The sequence below is a fragment of the Camelus bactrianus genome, chromosome 20 (genome assembly GCF_048773025.1).
Source record: "Camelus bactrianus isolate YW-2024 breed Bactrian camel chromosome 20, ASM4877302v1, whole genome shotgun sequence".
NCBI lineage: Eukaryota > Metazoa > Chordata > Mammalia > Artiodactyla > Camelidae > Camelus > Camelus bactrianus.
In genome coordinates, this window is record NC_133558.1 from 23951423 (window position 1) to 23972054 (window position 20632).

The 20632-nt window shown below is 51.4% G+C and overlaps 2 protein-coding genes across 5 annotated transcripts in view; one reads left to right on the top strand and one right to left on the bottom strand.

Moving 5' to 3' along the window:
* Nucleotides 1-1577: 1577 nt before the first annotated feature.
* On the bottom strand, nt 1578-18771 carry MTCH1 (mitochondrial carrier 1). Of its 4 annotated transcripts, none has more exons than XM_045512173.2 (12): nt 18425-18770; nt 14602-14686; nt 11422-11528; nt 10795-10872; nt 10389-10446; nt 10036-10087; nt 8478-8537; nt 6188-6281; nt 4018-4065; nt 3770-3837; nt 3421-3496; nt 1578-2414 (listed from the first exon to the last, which is right to left on the bottom strand). In XM_045512173.2, the coding sequence occupies exons 1-12, from the start codon at nt 18743-18745 to the stop codon at nt 2343-2345; spliced, it is 1119 nt and encodes a 372-aa protein (XP_045368129.2). In that variant the 5' UTR covers nt 18746-18770; the 3' UTR covers nt 1578-2342. The 4 variants fall into 4 exon arrangements, with proteins under 4 accessions (XP_045368129.2, XP_010947292.2, XP_045368131.2 ...); XM_010948990.2 differs by having other exon boundaries at nt 6137-6281; XM_045512175.2 differs by lacking the exon at nt 8478-8537 and having other exon boundaries at nt 18425-18771.
* Nucleotides 18772-18819: 48 nt separating this feature from the next.
* Nucleotides 18820-20632, top strand: part of FGD2 (FYVE, RhoGEF and PH domain containing 2) — a 107970-nt gene continuing 106157 nt past the window's right edge. The window contains exon 1 of the mRNA XM_074348584.1: nt 18820-18875. The gene's annotated coding sequence lies outside the window, so the exon portion shown is untranslated. The remainder of the gene's footprint in view (nt 18876-20632) is intronic.

Consider the following 20632-nt stretch of genomic DNA (forward strand, 5'->3'; position numbering starts at 1 on the left):
GTCAGATAAGGACCTTGTCACTCTAGTTTCCAGGACTGAAAGGAAACCTGCTAAGTGCCAGGGGGAGAGGGTGGGGGCAGGGGAGGCAAGGGAGGCTTCAGCTCTCAAAAACTGAAAGGTCCAGGAAACAAAGGGAGCATTTAACATACACAATACATTCACTTCAATACTGAATTGAAAATCGTTAGGGGTAAAACCTGTACTTTGCTCAACTAAAAACCGAGACAGAGTATCAAAGGTGATTTTCTTGCCATTTCTGGGTAGGCATAACCTAGGAAATGTAGTCAAGACCCTGAAATTCAGAACTCCCAGGGTATTACTTGAGAACAGCACTGGCTCTCCTCAAAGTGACTCGCCAGGCCCACCCAGGCTGGCTCTTTACTCAGGTGGCCTTTCCAAACACCTGGGAGGAGGTGGCTGTAAGAGGGAGGGGCTCTTTAGGACCACTTCAGCTCAGACTCTTGAATCTGGGGGATCACAGAAAGTAATCAATACAATAATAGGACTTGAGGGTGGAGCAGTGGGAAGAAATGTTACCACAGGACAGTGGTCAGTGGGTTGTGTGGGAAATCATGCTGGGCTGGAAAAAGGTCATATGCCATGTGGCAGTTAGGCCTCTGAAGGGCCTTCCTCCTCTACAGCATTGGTGCCAGCAAGGCCGGGCCTGCTCCCCTTGCTGTGTGCTCTCCCTCCCTGCCACCTCAGCCACCTGAAGTAAGTACAAGACCTTAGTGACCCCCACCAACATACATTCACAGGACACCTGCACAGGAACACTGCTGCATTCCCAGGGAACAAAGATACGCGAGGTAAACTGCCCTCAAGTCAACTGTGATTAGGCCTCTGGGGAAAACCAGTTCTGCAAAAGCATCACGGAGCCTTCCGTGGGCATGGCCCAGCCCCTACACCTGTGAGGAAGTATGACCGAAGTCCCAAACCCCGGCTCTCTGAAGCCAACTCCCCGAGAACAAGGGCAGAGACCCACCCAGGGAACCCAGCCAGCCTTGAACTGGGGGGTATTAAAACCCCATCAGCTTGGAAGCCCACAGTCCCCAGGGGCCAGCATATTCCATTTGTAAGTTTTGTGTTTACAGACCCCAGTGCTGGGCAGAAGCGAATGAAAGGAGCTTTGCCTTTTCCAGAGAAGGCTAAGCTTGGCGCCTTAGCTGCACCACATCTACCCCTTCTGCTGTAACCACATGACCACTACACCAACTGAGCTAGCAAAACCTGACAATGTCATCTGCAAACAGTTCTGAGATGACAGCTGGGGGTTTGGGTGGAACATTTTCTGAAGCTGGGAAGCTTTAAAGGGCCTGTCTTCCTAGGAACAGGCCCGTGCACTAGCTGGTGCTCTGTGAACTGGCATCTTGGCCTTGTCTAATTCAGAAAACCACCCAACGACCCTTGCCCCCCAACCCCGCCCCGCCTCCAGGCTGATCAACACCAAGCCCGGACACTTCTCACAGCTGCCCCCAGCCCTGTTGCTTTACAGCCCCTTTTCACACAACCACAAAAGACTAAGAAAGCCCCTGCAGAGTGTTAAGCTCATAAAAATAAGAGACTCCCCACAGAACTCCAAATCACCACCAATACATTTATTTGAGGAAGAAAGGGTCAAATCTTATTAGGAACTTTAAACTGGGTAAGACTAGACACTGATCTAACATCTGGGTGTTCACGACTGCACAGGTAACCAGATCCTGCACATGAGGCGTCACCATTAAACCAATGAGCATTTGACTAGGGGCACACATTCTGAGCTGTCACATGATTTCCCATTCAGAAGGTACTGCCTTCTTATCAGAAAAGTAGTGTTGAGAAAAATGAAGGCAGTACCTAGTGAGAGCTTCCTAGCACAGGCCTAGACATGATGGTGGCTGCATGAAAGGGGGTCACGTCCTATTTACAAAGCAGGAGAGCGATGCTCCCAGCTGAGCTGCAGTTTGACAGCTGGGGCTGACTTGAGTGGTGTGAATGTGGGGATGGGACCTGACCCTAGGAGCCTTTGCCCCTTCAGCCTGGGCCTCCACAAGACATTCTCTGGCCCCCTGCATGAGGCAGGCTCAGCAAATCTGCAAGGTAAGGGGATTCTGCCCCAAGTTCCCAGCCCCATTCCACCTTCCCCAGGTGTAGCAGGTAACCAATCCACTGGGCGCAGCCTCACCCCCACCCAACCCCTGCTTCTGGACAGACACATGGCAAACATGGAAACCGAAGCCCAGCTGTGCTGGAGCACATCTAGGTGCTGCCAGGTTGGTCGTCTTACAGGTGCCCCGAGATGATCAGGCCTCACCCACAGTGGCCAGGCTGAGACAGCGTGTTTTTGATGGTGATTCAGGTTACTCCAGGGCAAAGCACGATCCTGATGACACTCGGCGGAAAAGCAGGCTGGAGCCACGGAAGAGCTGACCCTGGATTGGAAGGACCAGTCAGGTCAGTGAAAGGCAAGGCCGTGCTTCTCATCCTGCCCCAGAGCAAGGCCAGTGTAAGACACAGAGGGTCCAGCCGCTCAGAGACCCCAGGGTTGGAGGTGGAGGGCCTCAGCTTGCATTCCTGGAGGGCAAGGTCAGAATCTGCCCTGTGCTGAAGCACAAGGGAGCGGTCCACTTCATGCCACAAGATGTCCGGTGGTGATGGGGCTACTAAGTAGGAAACCCCCATAGGAGACACACTGCCCTTCTGGCTTCAGAGCCCAAGTGGTCCGGGGCTCCTCCAGTACCACGGGATGTGATGCATGCAGAGCCAACCGGAGTTGCCAGGAAGACCTGTGTCTGTCTCTTGCCTCCCCACTTCCTGTCCTTTCTCATCCTTGAGGCCAGTCAGTGGGCTGGCTCCTCCTTCCCAAGCCACTATCCCATTTTACTTTGAGGCCAACCAAGGCCAGGAAAAGGCAAAGATTTGCCCTGGGCCAGACACCTGGATCCTTGACCTCTGGGCGCAAGAGCTCCAGCCAGGAGGGTGCTTGGACATAGAACACAAAAACCCCAATACTAGCACCCTTGTCAAGCTGACCACATGGCCCAGCTCAACCCTCAGGCTCTCCTGGGAACCCAGACGACCTCCAACACACCAGCTGTGTTTTCAGCCCCGGTTATTCGCGGTGTAAGAGCTTCACCACCATGAGCTCCCTTGTACTTGTTCTAAGAGTCTTTTTAAGAGTTGAAGAAAAGACCTTGTCTGATGTGTAATTTTAAAGTAAATTCAGATCTAACTACCTCCAATCCTTTCTAAAAGTAAAATTTAAATAAGTCAAGTGCCTCAAACCAAGTCTACATTCTCTTTATCCTCCTCACTCACAGCACTGGATTCCATGGCAACCCCTTAATGTTCCATGTAATGAAGAGCACACAAAACCTTTTCATCTGATAGATGTGGCAGAAGAGTGGGAAAAACCTCCCCCCTGGGGAGCATGCTTACCTGCACACTCAGGTACTTCCAGCAGTGGATCCAGGATTTGAACACTGGGGAGTAAGGGGGGAGCCCGGCCTGCAGCCTGCCAAGGGAAGGAAAGCCATGTTAGACCCACAGAACAGTGGGAGACAGATCAGCCAAGGAAAAGAAGCCCTTGAGATGGAATGGCTTGGAGCTGCCAAGACCCACATACCAAACCACAGATTCATCCCAAATGGTGTGAATCCCAGAGGAAGCCAGGGTGCCTAGTTGGCTGAGCCCACACAGACCAAGCGGGAGGGGCAGAGCACTGGACGGGCTCAGCTGGGTTCCCCCAGCAGCCTTGGCAGGGCACCTGGTAGAGGGGCTCACTTACCCACAGTTGTTCACAGCCATGAGATCACCGACCAGCAGGAAGGGGTAGGTCAGCATGCTCACTGCAATCTGCCGGGAGACCGGAGTGTCAGTGACTCCACCCACCACCAGCCCTGGACCTGGGCTCAGGGAGCAGGGACGCGCTAAGCCAACACCCAGTACTGAGGCCTGCCTCCAACCACCACCAGAGCTGGCCTCCTAAGCCCTGCCCAGGCCCCAGGACTGTGAAGGGCAACTGGCTTGACTTACCCCCATCACAAATTTGGTGTAACTCCGGATGGCCAGGGCCTGGCTGAACTGAAGAGACATAAAGGAAGACTGGTTTGCCACAGGTGCCGTGGGATGTGGACTTCAGATACGCAGTCTCCTGCCCCATCTGTGCTGCCTGGTCTGTGGCCCCCTTCACCTCCCCCTCCACACTGGCCTCACACCCTCTCTGTACTCAGCTCTTCACATGCCTGCTGCACACACTGCGTTCCCTTTCAGTGTCTGCCAGCGGCGTCCACAGCCTTACAGTCAGAGCTGAGAAGAGATCTGGGAGGCAGAAGTGGGATAATCAGACTGATGGGACTTCTGCGACCCCGACGGGGATGGTGACCAGCTGGTCAGAAACTCAGACTGTGGCCTGCATAACCCCCAGAGCCACGAGCTCTGAGGGCTTGGCCTTTGACTGCCTTCATCAATGTCCAGGGCTGGGCACACAGTCGGTGCTCAGTAAGTGCTTACTGAATGAAAAGACAGACACCCACCAGAACTACCAAGACACAGAATCTTGGTCCTATAGCAGAAGGCAGGGAGAAAATACGGGCTTACTGCCACCCACCCCACCTCACGAAGCTCTCACTCGCTTCAGGCCTCAACTCCTGAATTCGACTTTGTCCATGAAACAGCCCCCAGCTGAGAAGGGTAACTACGTACCCCTCAGCTTCCTGTGACATGGCCATCCCACAAGATGGATGCTCTGCAACCCTGGGCAGAGGTCTGCTTGGCCCTCTGCCTGAATGGCAGCCTTGCCCTAGCCTTTAAGCCACACACAGAAAAGCACTTGAAAAATACTGTCAATGAAGAGTTGACTGCTGCTCTCAGCGAGGTAGCTGCAGCAGCCCCTGGTCAAACACCTGCCCACCTGATCTGGAGGAAACCAACCGTGGGACACCAACCCTCCCCAAGCTGTCCCAGCCTTGCTTTGTATGTGACGGCAGCAGCTCACCCACCTATAATGCCACGAGAAAGGGCAGGGCCATGGTTGTGCCACTGTAGTTGCAGATAGGAGCTGGTCTCTATGGAGTCATTTAATTTACTTACATTAAAAGGCCAGTAAGACTCACTGACCCACATCAAATGGCCAGTTTTCCTCTAAGCAGAGCTCTCAGCTGGGGCAGGCACTCCTTGCCACACTCTTTCCCAGACCACCCCCACCCCAAACCACCGTTCTGAGGCCCAGACACAGACACAGACACATGGAGACTATGAACCCCCCACCCCTGAAAAGGTGATTCAGGCAGACAGGTCCCCAGCCTCTCATCTATCCTCGTGGGGTAGGCAATCCCTGCTGCTGGAATGTCTGGCAACCAGGAACCCTCGCCCATCACCGCGCCCCAACTCTTATTTTGGTTCATGCAGAACCAGTCAACCTATCAAGTCCCCAGAAACCCTTCCTAAGTGCCTTTTAGAAGGACCAAGGCCTCCCCATGCCTGACCCAATCTGCTCAGAGGGCCGTGCATACCAGGTTGTGTAGACCACTGCTCACACTGGGGTGCACCTTCATGGTACCCTTCTTGAAGCTGACTGAAAAACCTCACAGGGGAAGCACCCACAGCCTGGCACAGGGAAGGATCTAGTCCTAGCCCTGTTGATTGCCAGCTGTGTGCCTCTGGAGAGGCTGTCAATCTCTGGGTCTCAATCTACCTGTAAGACAGGATGTTATACCCTCTGTTCCCTTCACAACTGGGGTGATGTCAGGATCAAACATCATAATGTTCACAGAAAGGCTTTAAAAAGCATGAAACGCTGAGCAAAAGTTAAAGGGTTATTATTAGTTGATCTCCTGATTTTCTAGGGATCCCTGGTTGGGTCACTGCCTCAAACCTGCTTTGGATAAGCTGGGGTCTGTCTTACCTATAAAGCTGCTTAGGGATGGGCATTCCATAAACCCCTCTAGGTCTAGTTATCGATCTTATCTCTCGAGGCCATTCTCCTCAGAGGCAAAAGTGACCTGGGACAACAGGAGGTCCTCTCAGACCTCTCCTCAGGGGCACTCTCTAGCCCTCAGGGCCTGATGCTTAGACCCCAGAGTCCTCAAGTCTGCCCCAGACCCTGGGCATCAGCAGTACATGAAAAGATGGACAAGTCCTTGTTCCAACCAACCTGGGAACCTGGATTCTGGTCGTTCCCCAGCCCCCCTGGGGTGTCACTCACGCTGTCATCCACCAGGTAGGCATTGATGAAGTGGGCCAGCAGGTTACAGCCCCACAAGAAAACCACATCTCCCAGGAGGTGAGGGATTAAGCCGCTAAAAAACAAGGTGAGCAAAAATGAGCAGAGGAGGGAGGCGAACATTTCCTGGGGACTCCACACTCAGGAAGCAGGCGAAGATGCTCCAAGCTCAAAACTTCAGCATATCCACTGGCACTACCTCAGGAAGGAGGCCTGCAGGGGCCATGTGGGCCAGGAGCTATCCACACCAGGAAAGCAGTGGTCCTTTCTGCATGGGGGCGGGGTGTGTGTGTATGTTACATGCCACATCTGACTCCACAAGTTAAGGTGATGGTCTCACAAGCAGTTTTCAAACCACAGAAGCTGGCCCTAAGATGTGAATGTTGTGAAATCTGGCATTTTCAAAAGCAGATTACGAAAGAATACTTACACATTAAGATCTTTTCTCCTGGCCTCTACCTAATCAGCTCTCACAAAATACTCTGCTCAATGCATCTGTGTCTTCAGTCCTGGAATGTTCCACTGAAGACATTCCATACAAGCTTTTGCAAGGAGGGCTGACTTCTACTGTGATGGCCTTTAGAATAAGCAACTCTATACACTGATATGGAACGTTCTCTAAGATACAGAGCTGAGGGCAAAAAGCCAGACTGAGATCAGCGAGTCTTGTGTGCTACTTGTGTTTTTTTTTTAAATGTGTTTGTTTGTTTAGATATGGGAGACACAGAATTATGATTTTTGAGTTTTTAAAAATCTTATTTTGAAATATTTAAAAAGTTCAAAATATACGTAACACACCTATGATATGAGGGACATTAACAAGATGAACCTTTATGAATGCAATTTCCAATCCTGTTGCTTCCACCTGTGCTCAGACTGACTTTACACACTTACATTTGGTGCTTTCTGAGTGTGGGAATCACCCATTCTACAAAAATGTGAAGAAAAAAAGAACCCAACAAGTAAGCATCTGCTGTGTGGGAATCCTAGGCACACATGCCAGAATAGAAAATGTACAATGAGTGTGAAAATGGTACAATGGTGATGTGCAGTGTTTTAGGGTCTGAAGTATCAGTCACACAGGCAAACATTTATTCACACACGTGTATATACACACATATATTTACATATACACGCATATAGATATACATATATATGAATATATATATGAATACATGTGTGTGTATAAATCAAGGTTTGTCAACATTTAGGGCTGAATGATTCTTTGTTGCAGGGCTGACATCTGCATTGCAGGATGTTTAACAGCATCCCCGGCCTCTACCCACTAGATCCCAGCTCTGACAATCATAAGACATCTCCAGACATTACCACTGTCCCGTAGGACAAAATCTACCTCCTCGTGAGAACCGTATATACATATACATATACACATGCCTCCATATAGAACACCTGGCCAATGATGAATCCACAGTATGAGGTAACAGAGAGCCCCGTGTCTAGTGCACTGGGTACACAATAGCACATATGTCACTGCCTAGACCTTAAAAAGCAGAACAAAAGCTGTTTGTCAGGCCTGGTTTTCGGGTTCTGTTTGTGGTTTATTCTGTCTGGACACAGTCTTTTCAGTATGAGCTTTCTTTACAGGTGAAGTAAGGTGGGTGTGAGACCAAGGAGGCAGGGGGTCCGGGGCCCTCAGGAGACTGTGTGCCCTGCCAACAGCTGCTCTACAGAAGCACAGGCACAGCACGGTCAGGTCTTGACTTTTCAAGAGAAGCCAGAAGTATGAATTGTTATATGAAATATCCTAAATGTTGAATATGAAAAACTAATTTGTCAGAAATGCTATGTCAAACAGGATCCAATAGCTAGTCAGCTTGTGACCTGCCAGAGCTTGACCCTCAGCCCAATTTACAGATATTCAGTTATTTTTCAGCAGTGAAACCAAGGATGATGGAAGACCTGGAGACGTCCTTAAGACTAGCCCTGTGCCCACCCCCAGCCCTGGCGCAAATGGATGGGGGCACTGGGGTTGAGGGGGAGGTCAGTCCATGCCCCCAGTGTGCTGGACAAACAGTACCATTTCCATGTGAGCCGTGACCCGGAAAGGGCTGGGCAGCTTTGGTCCCGACCGTCCACAGCTCGCACGTACTATGGAGCCCTACAGGCTGAGGCACAGCTGCTCAGGCAGGGGAGTAGCGGGGACAGAGCCCTGTGGTTAGTGTGAGGCCGGCACCTGCAGCCTTTGAGGCTGAGAATGCCTGTTAGTAGAGCCATGCCCGTGGCCAGTTATGGGGTGTATAAACTCACGTACACAAAGAATCCCAGCAGCCCCTCTTCTTTGAAAATCTTCCCAATGGAGCTCAAGACGCCACTGTGAAGAACACAGGGATATGACGTCACCCGGTCACCTTGGAGAAGCCCATGCCCTGGTGTGGAGCAGAGCCCACCACCCCTGCTCCGAGCCATTCAGTCCTGGCCGGGACGGGGAGATTCTGTTACCAGGCAGAACCCAAGTTGAGACGATCAGAACTCTTGTTTAGAGGTGAGGGGGTTCTACACAGTTCATGGAGACTGAAGAAACCCAACCACCCAAGGGCAGACCCCTAGTTCTCTACTGCTGTTTTCTGTGGGTCTGGAACACAGGAATGAACCCTCCAGCCTGGGCTGCTGCAGAGGGAACGGGCCCTTCTCCTGCCCAGCCCTACTGCTTATCTCTGACTAAACAACCTTCTGGCAGAGAAGCCTGCATGCCTGATAGACAGAGAGGAGGAGGGGTGATGCGTGAAGAGAAGCACCGTCCCAGAGGGCACAAAAGGAACACAGGACCCTGCAGCAGAAGATGCAGCCTGGGAAAAGGCATCTGGTCCTCCCCAGCAGGGAGTTAGGCATGAGCGCCCAGGCCGCTGCAGCCTGTTAGAGATCAGAAGACAAGCTGCAGTGTCTTTGGCATAAAATGCAAAGGAGGCTCAAGAGCAAGCTCTGTGACCCGTGGCTAGCAGTGCCAAGTGGCCAGTCCTGCATGGAGGCTCTGCAAAGCCAAGGGGACTGGGGTGGCCTAGGAGAAAGACAGTGGGAGCCAGAGCCCACCCAGGGCCCAATACCCTTTCTTCTCAGGACAGTGGTTCTGAGCCAGATCATCCCCTCCGGTCCCGTCTACTAACCTCGAGTTTCACTCTGGGGGAGTGGGCCAATTTCCCATTAGTGCTATTAGTGAACCCAAAATAAGGTACCAGGCAGCCAAACTTCCTGGGACAGTGGCCCCAAGGACAGCTGCAGAAAACAACTAATCCCAGAAAATGAGCATCTGAGAATCTGTATTCCCACCATATACCTCTGGGATCTCCCTCCTGTTCTGCACTGAGACTCAAAGGAGCAGGGAGGGCACAAGTGCCACAGGAAAGGGCTGTGTCAACACACCTAGGCTCCCACAGCACCCAGCTCAGTGCTAGGCACAGCAGGTGCTGGGTAAATATGCGGTAACCAATGGAAGGGATGAGCCCCAAGGCCATGGTGTGGACGCCTGCTCAGCAGAGGATGTAGCTATTAAGTGGCTTCTATGAGAGCTAGAGAAATGGTTAGGGCGTAGCCTAGAGAGTCTAGGAGGAAACCCTGCCAGAACTCCTAATCCAAGCTGACTCCAACCCCACTCACCCTGTGTGGGCCATCTAGGCTTATCCAGGTTAGCTCTGGGCAAGAGGGAGAAAATGCCTCTGCACACAGACTATGGAAGCCACTACCCCCCTGCTCTGAAGCTAGCATGTCAGAGCTAGGGCAGAAAAGGGCCAGCGGCTGACCCCAGCACGGCTTGTCCCGGCAGATTCTGAATGCTGACAGGGCCACTCCTGCCAATCCTGAGAAGAATCACCCACCTGTACTTGGCCTCCCGTCCCACAAACTGGACCATGCAGCGCATTGAGATGACTGAGGAAAAAGAAAACACACCCAGGTGACATGGTGGCCAAAGCCCATGACTCCCCAACCAGCTGTGGGGTGCCTGGCACAGTGGCCACTGTGCAACATAGCCTGTGTCAGAGGGAATCCCCGTCATGCCCCATGACCACGGCATCCCATTTCTTCTGCCTGGAAGAGCCCCAGCTCCCTTTGGACAGGATTTCCGGCCAATCCCAGTAAAACCGCTTCCCAGTAATTCTACCGCTGCCCATCTACAGTCCACGAGGGGTCATCCCACGGCTGAGATGCAGTCTCCAGTGGGCTGGCTCACCATGCAGGGGGTGGGCCAGCATGCGGGACACGCACTGCATCATCATCTCGTATGAAGTCTGCAAGAGAGCAGAGGGCAGGGACTTGGTCTGGCCTGTCTCTGGAACTGGGACTCACAGGGAGCAACAAGCACTTATGGGGGCAAAACTGGGATCCTGCATCCCCCACGTGGGGCCAGTCTACCTCCGATGGCCCCACCTGTCACTCACACACAATTCCCTCTAGGCAGGAGTGCTGCCGGGTCCCAGGCCAGGCCCCATGGCAGCTGAGAGGCTTTCTGGGATTCCCTGCAGTCCCACCACACTCCCGTGCACACAGGAGGACCCATCTCTTGTGACTTCTCAATGACCTGCCCAACCTGGCAGTGAGAAATAATCAGACTCTCCTCTCAAATTCCAGATACCCACTTCCTTCACCACTTTCTTCAGAGAAGTCTTCATGTCATCCTTGTTGGAAACCTGCTCGATCTCATCTGGAGGGAAAACCTGAGATGTAAAGAACAAAGGCAGGTCAGCGCAAAGTACAGGGGGAGGGTACAGTTCAGTGGTAGAGTGCATGCCTAGCATGTATGAGGTCCTGGGTTCATGCCCTAGTACCTCCATTAAATAAATTGACAAATAAACCTAATTACCTTCCCCTCCAAAATTAATAGAAGCAAAGTATAGCCACATCTCATAAACATAACTCTGAAAGGACAGAGACAGCAAGAAGCAGCTCCTACTATTTTCTTGGCAGCGTCTATTAGCTGGGCCCGCCTCAAGTAACCCTGGGGCTGGAGCTAGGGGCCAGAAAAGTCCCTGCCTGGCATCACAGTTGTGGGAAATCAAGCTGGCAGACTGTGGGGCAGGATCCTGCCCAACTGAGGAGACTTGGCATTGGACCACCAGGGTTTGGAGTGCTGGGGTGGAGCCCCAACCAGTCTGGGAACCAGTCTGGGAATGGAGAAGCAGGACCAGTGTACACAGCTGCCTCCAAGGGAAGTGGGACCTCAAGGAAATCTCAGGCAACCATTCCTGGCTTCTCCCCGGGCTCACCTTCTTCATGCTGCCCCGGGTCACGGTAGAGAGGGCATTGGACATCAGCCGGGGGCTCAGGCCTCGGAACAGCCCTATCTTCCCATCTACTTGCACAATGTACTTGGCTACAAGAAAGCAGAGGTGGCAGCGTCACACCCAGCCCAGATGCACCCATTCCTGTGCCATATTCACACCCCGACCAGATGCAGCCTGTCCCTCAGTGCATGGTACATGCTGACTTCAGTTGTGGAAGGGAGCATCATTCAGGACCCCAGAAGCAATCAGGCACCACCCTCAAATGTCTTCTTTAGCCCATTTCTTTTTGTAAAACCTTCAAACCATATTTTTCGACAAATAAGTTGATACATTTTCTTTTTGTAGCTTTGAAAAATCTACTTGGCAAGCTTAGCTGCAGTTTTTCAACCCAGCAACTTAAGTGACACAACCTAGAAACCAATTCTGTTGCTTATAAAAAATGTTTCTCTCCAAGAAAAGAAAAAAAGGCAAACAAGTGCCCATCAACAATACTGAAGTTTGTAACTTAAGGGAAGAAAAAGGAAAAGGAAGGGCTCCCAGGAAAAAAGCTCAAGAGTGTCCCTGGAGCATGCCACGGAGAGGGCCGGCCCCACTCTGTCACTGTGCTCCTGGCTCCTACTGGCATTTATAAAACCAGTGGAGAAGTAACTAAAACAGAGGCACCAATGAACTATTCTACATAAAAAAACTTAGGCAGTCAGAGAAGCTAGATCCTACCAGCGTGAGTCAGTGTTTTCTTGTTAGGGTCTCTAAAAGGATACCGTTCTTAAAGTTCTGTTTTATTCAATAACAACTTTTAAATGATGTTCAAAAAGGAGACTATTTTTATAAACCTGAATACCTGGAAGCTAGCAGAACACTCCCTCAGACAATGTGCTCCCCTCAGATCTCGCTCAGACTTTAGCTCTCCAGCACCGCACAGTGGCAGGAACCAGCAAGTATGCCCTTCTCTCCGCAACATGTCCACGACCCCACCATTCCACGTGGCAGCTAGCACTGGCTTTCCCTGGGCGCTGGAGCACCTGGTACCTGCATGTTCGGCTTCCTGAGATGGGTGTGGGCTGGAGACACAGGGGTAAGAAGGGAGAGGATGCTGGGGCGATGTGATAGCCTGCTGCACGGGGAGAACAGGAAGGAAGGTTTATTTGGGGGAAGGGAGCTCCAGTCAGCAAAAGGAAAAAGCCTGAGTGTGAGCTCCAGAAGGAAATTTAACCTCTTTCTATCCGATTTGCCTACCAGAAAAAAAAGGAGTAAGGACCCCTATTTCTCCATCTCAGACCAGAATTATGAACAAGGGACAGCAGAGAAAGGTATGCAGAAATGCCCAAAGGGCCCCCTGGCTGGCCTAGGGCTCCATCATGTTTTTCTGCAGTCCCCAGAAAACTCTATGAAGTCCCCCGAGGAGAACACCGAAGAATGTCACAGCAGCTGTGGTGCTCTTCACCGTGATGGGGAGAAGTAGATCTCGTCCAGTCTCTCAGCAGTCAGACAGCTGAGCCCCCTCCCCAACTCGAGAGCAGGAATTGTGTCTAGAAATGCGCATCAGGCATCTGGACTGAAACAACATTTATATAATCAGGGTGAGGGTCACCTCGGAACTCTGCTCATCTTTGCAAGAGGCAATAAGGTGATTGTCAAGACCCCTTTACTCCGAGTCTTTTCGGGAATGACCATGTGACATGAACAAAGATGGTCTGGGTTCCAACCTCTCTTGGACTAGAGCAAGAATAGCCACGTACAGAGAAACCACACAGAGGGGCTGGCAGCCTGCCACCCTGGCCTCGCACAAATCCAGTATTCACTTTATATAGTGGCTTCATTGTCCTACCGTGGGGATGCCTTCCTGACTCTGTGATGTCCTCCTCCTCAATACTGACAATTTTTTTTAACATTTTTTATTGATTTATAATCATTTTACAATGTTGTGTCAAATTCCAGTGTTCAGCACAATTTTTCAGTCATTCATGAACATATACACACTCATTGTCACATTTTTTTCTGAGTTATCATAACATTTTGTGTATATTTCCCTGTGCTATACAGTGTAATCTTGTTTCAATACTGACAATTTTAAAATGAAACAAACACAAACAGATTTCCTAGCAAAACATTTTCCACCCAGCGCTACGCTGTACTCAACACCATAATGACAAAACTGGAGGAGAAACATGACATCAGATTCTGCCAACAGTGTGTAAAGTGGAAAAAAAAAAAAGGTGACAGGAGTCAAGGCCCCAAGTTATTTGGCAGAAAGATTCTCAGAGAACATTCTAAACTGAACAGTTAAGAGAAGAGGTGGAGGAAGCATGAGAGGGTCACCTGGCGTGAACACAGAGAGCAGGGGGCACGTTTAGAGAAGCCCCATGGAGGTGAGGACTGGGAGGGGGACAGGGATGGCGGATCTGACACGGCTTTGGCCAGCTAGGGGCCAGGGGGTGAGGAGCAGAGGCAGCCAGGTGGGCCTCGCTGGCACAGGGCAAGCTCCACCATGGTGGGCTTCTTGGTGGAGAGACCTCCGGCAGGCAGAGCTGCAGAGGGCAGAGAGGGGGTGATTGTATGAAGGGCCTGAACATGAAGAAGTTGATGAGCGTGAGGCCAAAGCAGTTAGTAGCCTGCCTGAGCTTGTGCAGCTGATCAGGGCACACCAGAAGTGAAGCTGAGACCCACTGTGCACCGTTCTAGACCCAGGGGGTGGAGATGCCAGAGCAGGTAGGCACCACTGCCTGGGGAATGCAGGGGAACAGGACGAAGGAAAAGAACCCAGGAGGCCCCAACAGGCTCCTGCTGGAGTAGCAGGAAAGCAGAAGAAATGCTAACAGGGTGGCCGGACTGCTCAAAAGGCAAAAGGAAAACCACTCCCACCCCTGCTTCCAGGCATAGCTTGGGGTGGCAGGGACGACAGGAACCACTGTCCTGGACTGCCCTCTCTCAGGCACCTGTCTGCCTCTCCTGCCACCTGGGCTGCCAGCTGGCAGCTTAGGCAGAGGAGCTGGACTGGTCACCTGCTCCCACGCCGACATCCCACTGCCTGTAATCTGTCCTCCACCCCAGCTCTGACTCTGGGTGCCCTGAGCTGCCTGACATGTTCCCCAGGGCCAGCTAGGCCTGCTCCCTGTCTGATGCTTCTTTTTAGTGGCTTTCCTGCCTGGGAAGCACACTCACCGTAAGTGAAGAAGCTCGGCAGGTAGAGGACCTTCCTCCCCAGCACATTGGTCCCAATGGTGGGGGGCATCGGCTCATGACCCACCTTCAGAATCAACAAATACGAAGGGAAAGTCAGATTCTACTGTTGATTCAGTCTCACTGCTTCTCATCTTTCCCAGGCCTCTAACTCTTCTCCCAAAGTCTAATGCTGTTTCTGTTGATGTTTTCCCCACCAAAACATACCCAGAATTTCACTGGTGTCTGTAACCATCAGCATCGTGTAATCTCCCAATGCAAAGAAATGCCCAGTCCCAGATACCACCTTCACCACAATCCAAGTCACCCCATCCCCAACACCCTTACCTCCTAATTCGGTATTTCCAGTGCAGAGAACCCCCATGTTTATGTACTTCAAAGCCCATGCTCATTTCAGAAAAAAAATCTCAGTTAATTCTCATCTTCAGGTTAAAAACTTCAGTCCAGTCTCAATTCCAAATGTGGCAACACCAAAACACATTACACCCAAATCTCAGCCCCAAACTTCAGACAGCTCACTCACCCTACACTCAAACTTTTTACTTCATCCACTGTAGATGCTGACAAATCTGTCCCGCTCACTCCCACACAGGGCAAACCGTCACCTCAAATCCCAGCTGCTCCTCAAACAATTCCTCAACTTGATCTCTTGTTGATCATCCCATATCCCTGTGACAGAATGACCCCCTCATTTCTGTACGGCTATCATGATTCTTGCTGTACAGATGCTGGTTATAATTAAGGTATCTGTTAAACTCACGGGTGGGTGAAGGACCAAGCCACCCAAACCCCCGTGAGGAGGAGAAGTCTCTCCTAAGGGGTGAGGCCATTTGTTTATGTTGCTGATTAATGAGAAAACTCTCTGCTGCCAGGCAAGAGGCAAGGTGTCTAGGAGACCAGAGCTTTACTGGGGTGTGAGAAGGCCCTTCCCTGGCAGGGAGCCAGGACACCAGCTCTGTCCCTCAGAGCAGGCCAGACAAACCCACGGACCAGAGCAGCTCCTATGGGATGTGGAAAGGGTAGAAACAGCAGGGTTGGGAAGCTCTGCCTTATAAATTGAACTGGGTATGCTTCTAGTGTTCTCTGGACTCAATTTCCTTTTTTCTTCACCTTAGTAAATTATTTCTCAAAGTTCAGGTTGGTCCTTGTGGATGGGATTCTGAGCTACATGATACACTACTGATTGTAAATTAAGAAACTCCCTCCATGATGGAGAACTCCTTTAAAGGAAAAAAAAAAAAAATCTAGCCCAGGGAAAGGGATGGAAGTTTCTGGGATTAGTTTTGTTTCGATTTTGTTCTCTTATATAAGCAGTATTCCCTTTACACTCTCAGCTCCAAGTCTGAGCCACTGTTCTGCTGCCTTACCCAGTCTAGTCACAACTGGGGAGAACCACTGATTCCAGTTTTACCCTTAAACCTGCTGGGCCCCTTCACTCCATATCGCCACAGCTTCCAAATCTGTAGAGTCTACCTTCTTAACTTCTACCCAGGTTATCAAAGGCATACTGGCCATATCTCACCCCTATTCCCCTTACTCTCAAGTTTTAATATTTGTTCCCAAGTCTACTCACCCAATTTCATCCTCAAATGTGTTAACCCAGATCTAACCACAGCCAAAGCTGTAGTTTTATACCAGATACTGGCAGAGCCAGTCCCTCAAATCTCCAAGTCCTGAAACCTAACTTTCCTGAGCCCAGATCTCAGGAACTGCATTCTTACTCATTCAGTACAGACAACCCCAAATCTACCACTCCAATCCTGCCACTGTTATCTCTGACTCCCAAGCTATACTCATTAGGATTTCACCTTCATATATTACATTCAGCACCAGCTGTGTTCAAATTGGACAGACCTCAGTCACCACAACTGGGCTCACCTTTCCTTACCCACTCACTATCCAGTTCTCACCCTCTGGACTCCCTCATCCCCCAATTCCCTATTCTCTCTCATTCCTCAACTGCCTTTCCAAATGACTCTTATTTCAATTTTCTTCTCAAACCTGTAAACCAAACCTACCAAGGTCCAAATGATGAAGTCACTTCTTCACATGGAACGCCCCCTACTCCTTGTATCCAGCATCCTCCACTCTGCAGACACTCCTATTGGACACCCTGATTGGTCACCCAATCTCATTCCATCATTCTTGCTTCTCATCTCAGGTACCACTAGTTCTAAAGCCTCAATTTCTCTCCCAAACCTGTAACATCTATTCCTGTAAATACAATCCAAATTTTAGAAGTAAAGCAGCCCTCACTCCCAAATCACAACCAAATGCCAGTCTCAACTTTCCCCCATCAGCCATTTCCACATCTCAGACACAATTAGATTCTAGTCAGGCACGCTGGTGTCCCTGACTGAATTTCTTCATTCTTTGTCATAGTCCTTGCCACACCCCCAAACCCACTGCTCCCATTTCTCAGGTCCCAGATTTCAATTACTCCTAAGTCCCTCTCATTCCAATTGTATCTCCCACTCCCAGTCCATTATCAGAACATAAATCTGATACCCATTTGCCTCTACTCAAATCAAATCTCAAATCTTGGTTAGGTCTCAATCTGAATTTTTATATGCCCCTCCCCTCTCTTCACTGAAAATTCTAGGCTAAACCTTCAGGTATCACTCCAGGCCTGAACCATCCCCATCTACACTGTGCTCATCTCAGTCACGCCCACCTAATTCTGCCAAATGCACTCCCTCCACCCCTCCCCTTCCAGCTCAATCTCTCCCTTTCTCAAGCAGCCCAAGTCATCTCTAAGGCGCTGCTGGTCCCACCAAATATGCCAAGTGCCCCTGCATGCCTCGATTCCAGAGACATCCTACTTTGGCTTGTTTCTGCCAGCCCCTACATATCCTGCCACTTTGTGTCCCAACTGTCCCTTCTGCCCAATTCCAATACGCCCATACCCTTTCAGCCCACCCTCCCCATACATCTCCCGCCCCTAACCGTGACTTTCTCCTCCAAATGCGTCATCCTTTTGCGCCGAAAGTCCTCCATCTTGCTCCCCTCTCCAGAAAAATCGCCCCCTCCTATCCCCCACTGCGTCGCCCTATCTTTTCCCCTCCCCCAAAGCACGTCACTTTCCCCTCCTCCCATCAAATCTGTCGTCGCCATCAAATCCAGAGCCCCCATCTCCTGGAAACCGATAGCTCTTCTCTGCTGAATCCTTTGCCTCTGCTCTCTTCCCCCAAATTCCGTTACCATTAAATCCAATGCTCCCGTCCCCTCCTCCCTGGGGTCTAATGCCCTTCTCTTTCCTAAAATTTTGATCCCGATCCCTCAGTCCTTTGTCCCCCCACCAAACCGCTTTAAATCCATGTCTGTCAAATCCAGAACTCTTGCTCCCTTTCACCCCAAATATGTGTTCATCTTCTGAACACTTTGCCTTGGCCCCCAATCCTCCTACCCACCCATTCGCCACAACTCTCTGCCCCTCCCCCAATTCTGTTGTTTCTTCCCTCTCCCTAAAATGCTGCCCCTTCCCTCCTAGTCCAAGAACATCGCCTCCATTCTTTCATCTCCCAAACCTGTTTCTCCATCCCATCGCTTCCCTGCACCCCCAAATCCCTTGTTCCTTCTCCCATCTCAAATCTGTCGCTGACCCCTTTGCCCCCGTCTCTTGCACTCCTAAAACCATGCCTCCTGCATCCCCCAATCCCTCATCGCTTTCCTCCTCCTACTCCTTCGGCCCACCGTCCCAGCCTCTCTCCCCAAATCCGTCGCCTCCCCCGCCCCGATCCTCCTCCAGACCCTGGCCTGTCACCTTCAACAGCCTCCACCTCCCTATGGCGTCCCTTCCCCACACCTGGATGAGCAGCTTCACGTAGAGCAGCGGGTGACTGAGCGCTGTCACCCCTGCGCCCAGCGCCACGAAAAGAGCCTCAGTGGTCGGGGCGTTGTCCCCGGAGCCCAGGCCCCCGGACGAGCCTTCCATCCTGCGGGCCGAGGGTTGCGCCGCAGGACGAGGGTGGCGCGGATGTGCACGGTGTGCGGGCGGTGGATCACGAGCCCGAGCCTCGACCCCCGCCGCCGCTCCGCCGCGAGCTCCAGCTCCTGCTCCGGCTCCCGCCATCCCCGCGGCACCGCCGCGAGCCCAAGGCGCCACTTCCGGGTCCGAAGCCCCCATGGCGCGGGGCGGCGAGGTCACTCCCCCGTCACGTGACGGGCGGACGCCCCGCCCCCGTTGGCGTCGGGGGCGGGGCCGGGCCTCACCACTCGCGGCCGCGGGGGAGTACAGGAGTGTGGTGCTGTGGGCGGTAAGCGTCAGATGTGGCCCCCAGGCGGGGTTGGGGCCTGGCTCACCACCAGGCTGTGGGCCGGGGGTCCGCGGTCGCGGGCGAGCCGGGCTCTGGGCTCGGGAACTGTGAAGGCCGCCACAGGCCTGGGCGCCCCCCCCGGGAGCCCCGGAGAGCCGCGGGGGCGGGGCTCGGCGGCTCTGGGAGCCAGACGCTCCCAATATGGACTGAGGCACTTCCAAGCCCTTTCCGCGGCTTCGGGAGTTTTCTCCGCAGTTCTGGGCCCGCCCCTTTGCGTCCCTAGTCCTGAGCTCTGCGGCCTGTGAGGCCTCCTGCTGCAGGCGAGCCTCTTCTCGCTCGCCAGCCTTGTCTTACCCCTTTTGCCCTCCTCACCAGGGCAAATCCAGCTGTCCCTCGGCGATTGTCGTCATTCTCCTTTGCAGTCGGATCTTTGCCAATCTCTCTTAGAACTCACGGTTAGGAAATGTGTTTTGCCCTAAAGTACTTGGGAATCTCCTTCACTAGACCTGAGGGTTTTAATCGTCCTCCAGTGTAAGCACACGCAGACATTGTGTTAGGCGCCGATAGTCTAATCTTTAGTTAATAAAAATGAGTAATAACTGGCTCTTAAATCTCATTTACTCTGTGCCAGACGCTTTTTAAAGTGCTTTGCAACATGTTAACTCAAGTATGATCCTCACAACATCCCTATGAGGAAGATGTTTATTCTAGCAAGTGACCTATTCATGTTTGTAAACGTGTCCAGCCCCTGTAACACCTAGAGCCTGCTAGTGGAGGTGCTCAAGAAAAGTTTGTTTAAACGGAAAGTAATTGAGTATCCTAGAATTGGCAGGGACACAGCAATGGGGGACCTGATCTCTTTGTACTTATCCTGTCTTCACTGTGAGAAAGCGCTTTACAGTAGACATCTGCCTTCTGACCACTTAGTCCAGGTTTCCTGAAGTCTGCCCTTCCTGACTCCCTGCCTTGCCCCGTAGAAAGTCACACCCCGCCATCTACACCTGACAACGCCATCTATCCCTCCATACACTTTCCATGTCCAAATCCTGTCAGTCTACCCCTCTCCTTTTCTTTCTCCCCCACGCTGGCCTCCCTAACCCAGGTCTGTTCTGGTCTGAATCCCTGTTAAGCCCCCTAACTCAGGTTACTGTGTTTTCCCTTGAAACACAGCTTTCATCAAACTTAGCTCCCACTCCCAGGAGCACTTTACATGGCTTCCTTTTGCCTGGATTCTGATTTAGCTTTGTCAACGGGAACCCTAAAGTCAGGCTCATCCACAGCCTCATCTAGTTATAGCCCCTTGCTAACTACACCCAGAAAAAGTGGGGTTTTCTTCCTCTTAGAAAGAACCCCTCAGAAGGAACCCCTCACCTTCCTTCTGAAACTTCCTCTCACAAACCTCCTCCTCCCTGTGTTTCTCCAGCTGTATGTTTTTCCTTCTGAACCGGACTGTGTGTCCATCATTAGGCATTTCACTCTGCCTTAATGTAGCCATCTAACTTTTTGTGTGTATTTGGTCCTTTCAAACTGTGGTTCCTTGTAAGGCAGCTACATTGTGTTGTCTTGCATTGTTTTTTATCTTCCACAGCACCAGCTATGGTGATATACATATAGGAAATGGTCAGTGATTGTTATTAAGTAATTGAACAATTTACCCTAGAAATTAAAGTGAAAATAGGTCAGTTAAAGCTGTTAGACCCCTAGGGAACTGAGCGGAAGCAAATGTAAAACAGCTCTATAACTATATTTCCACAACC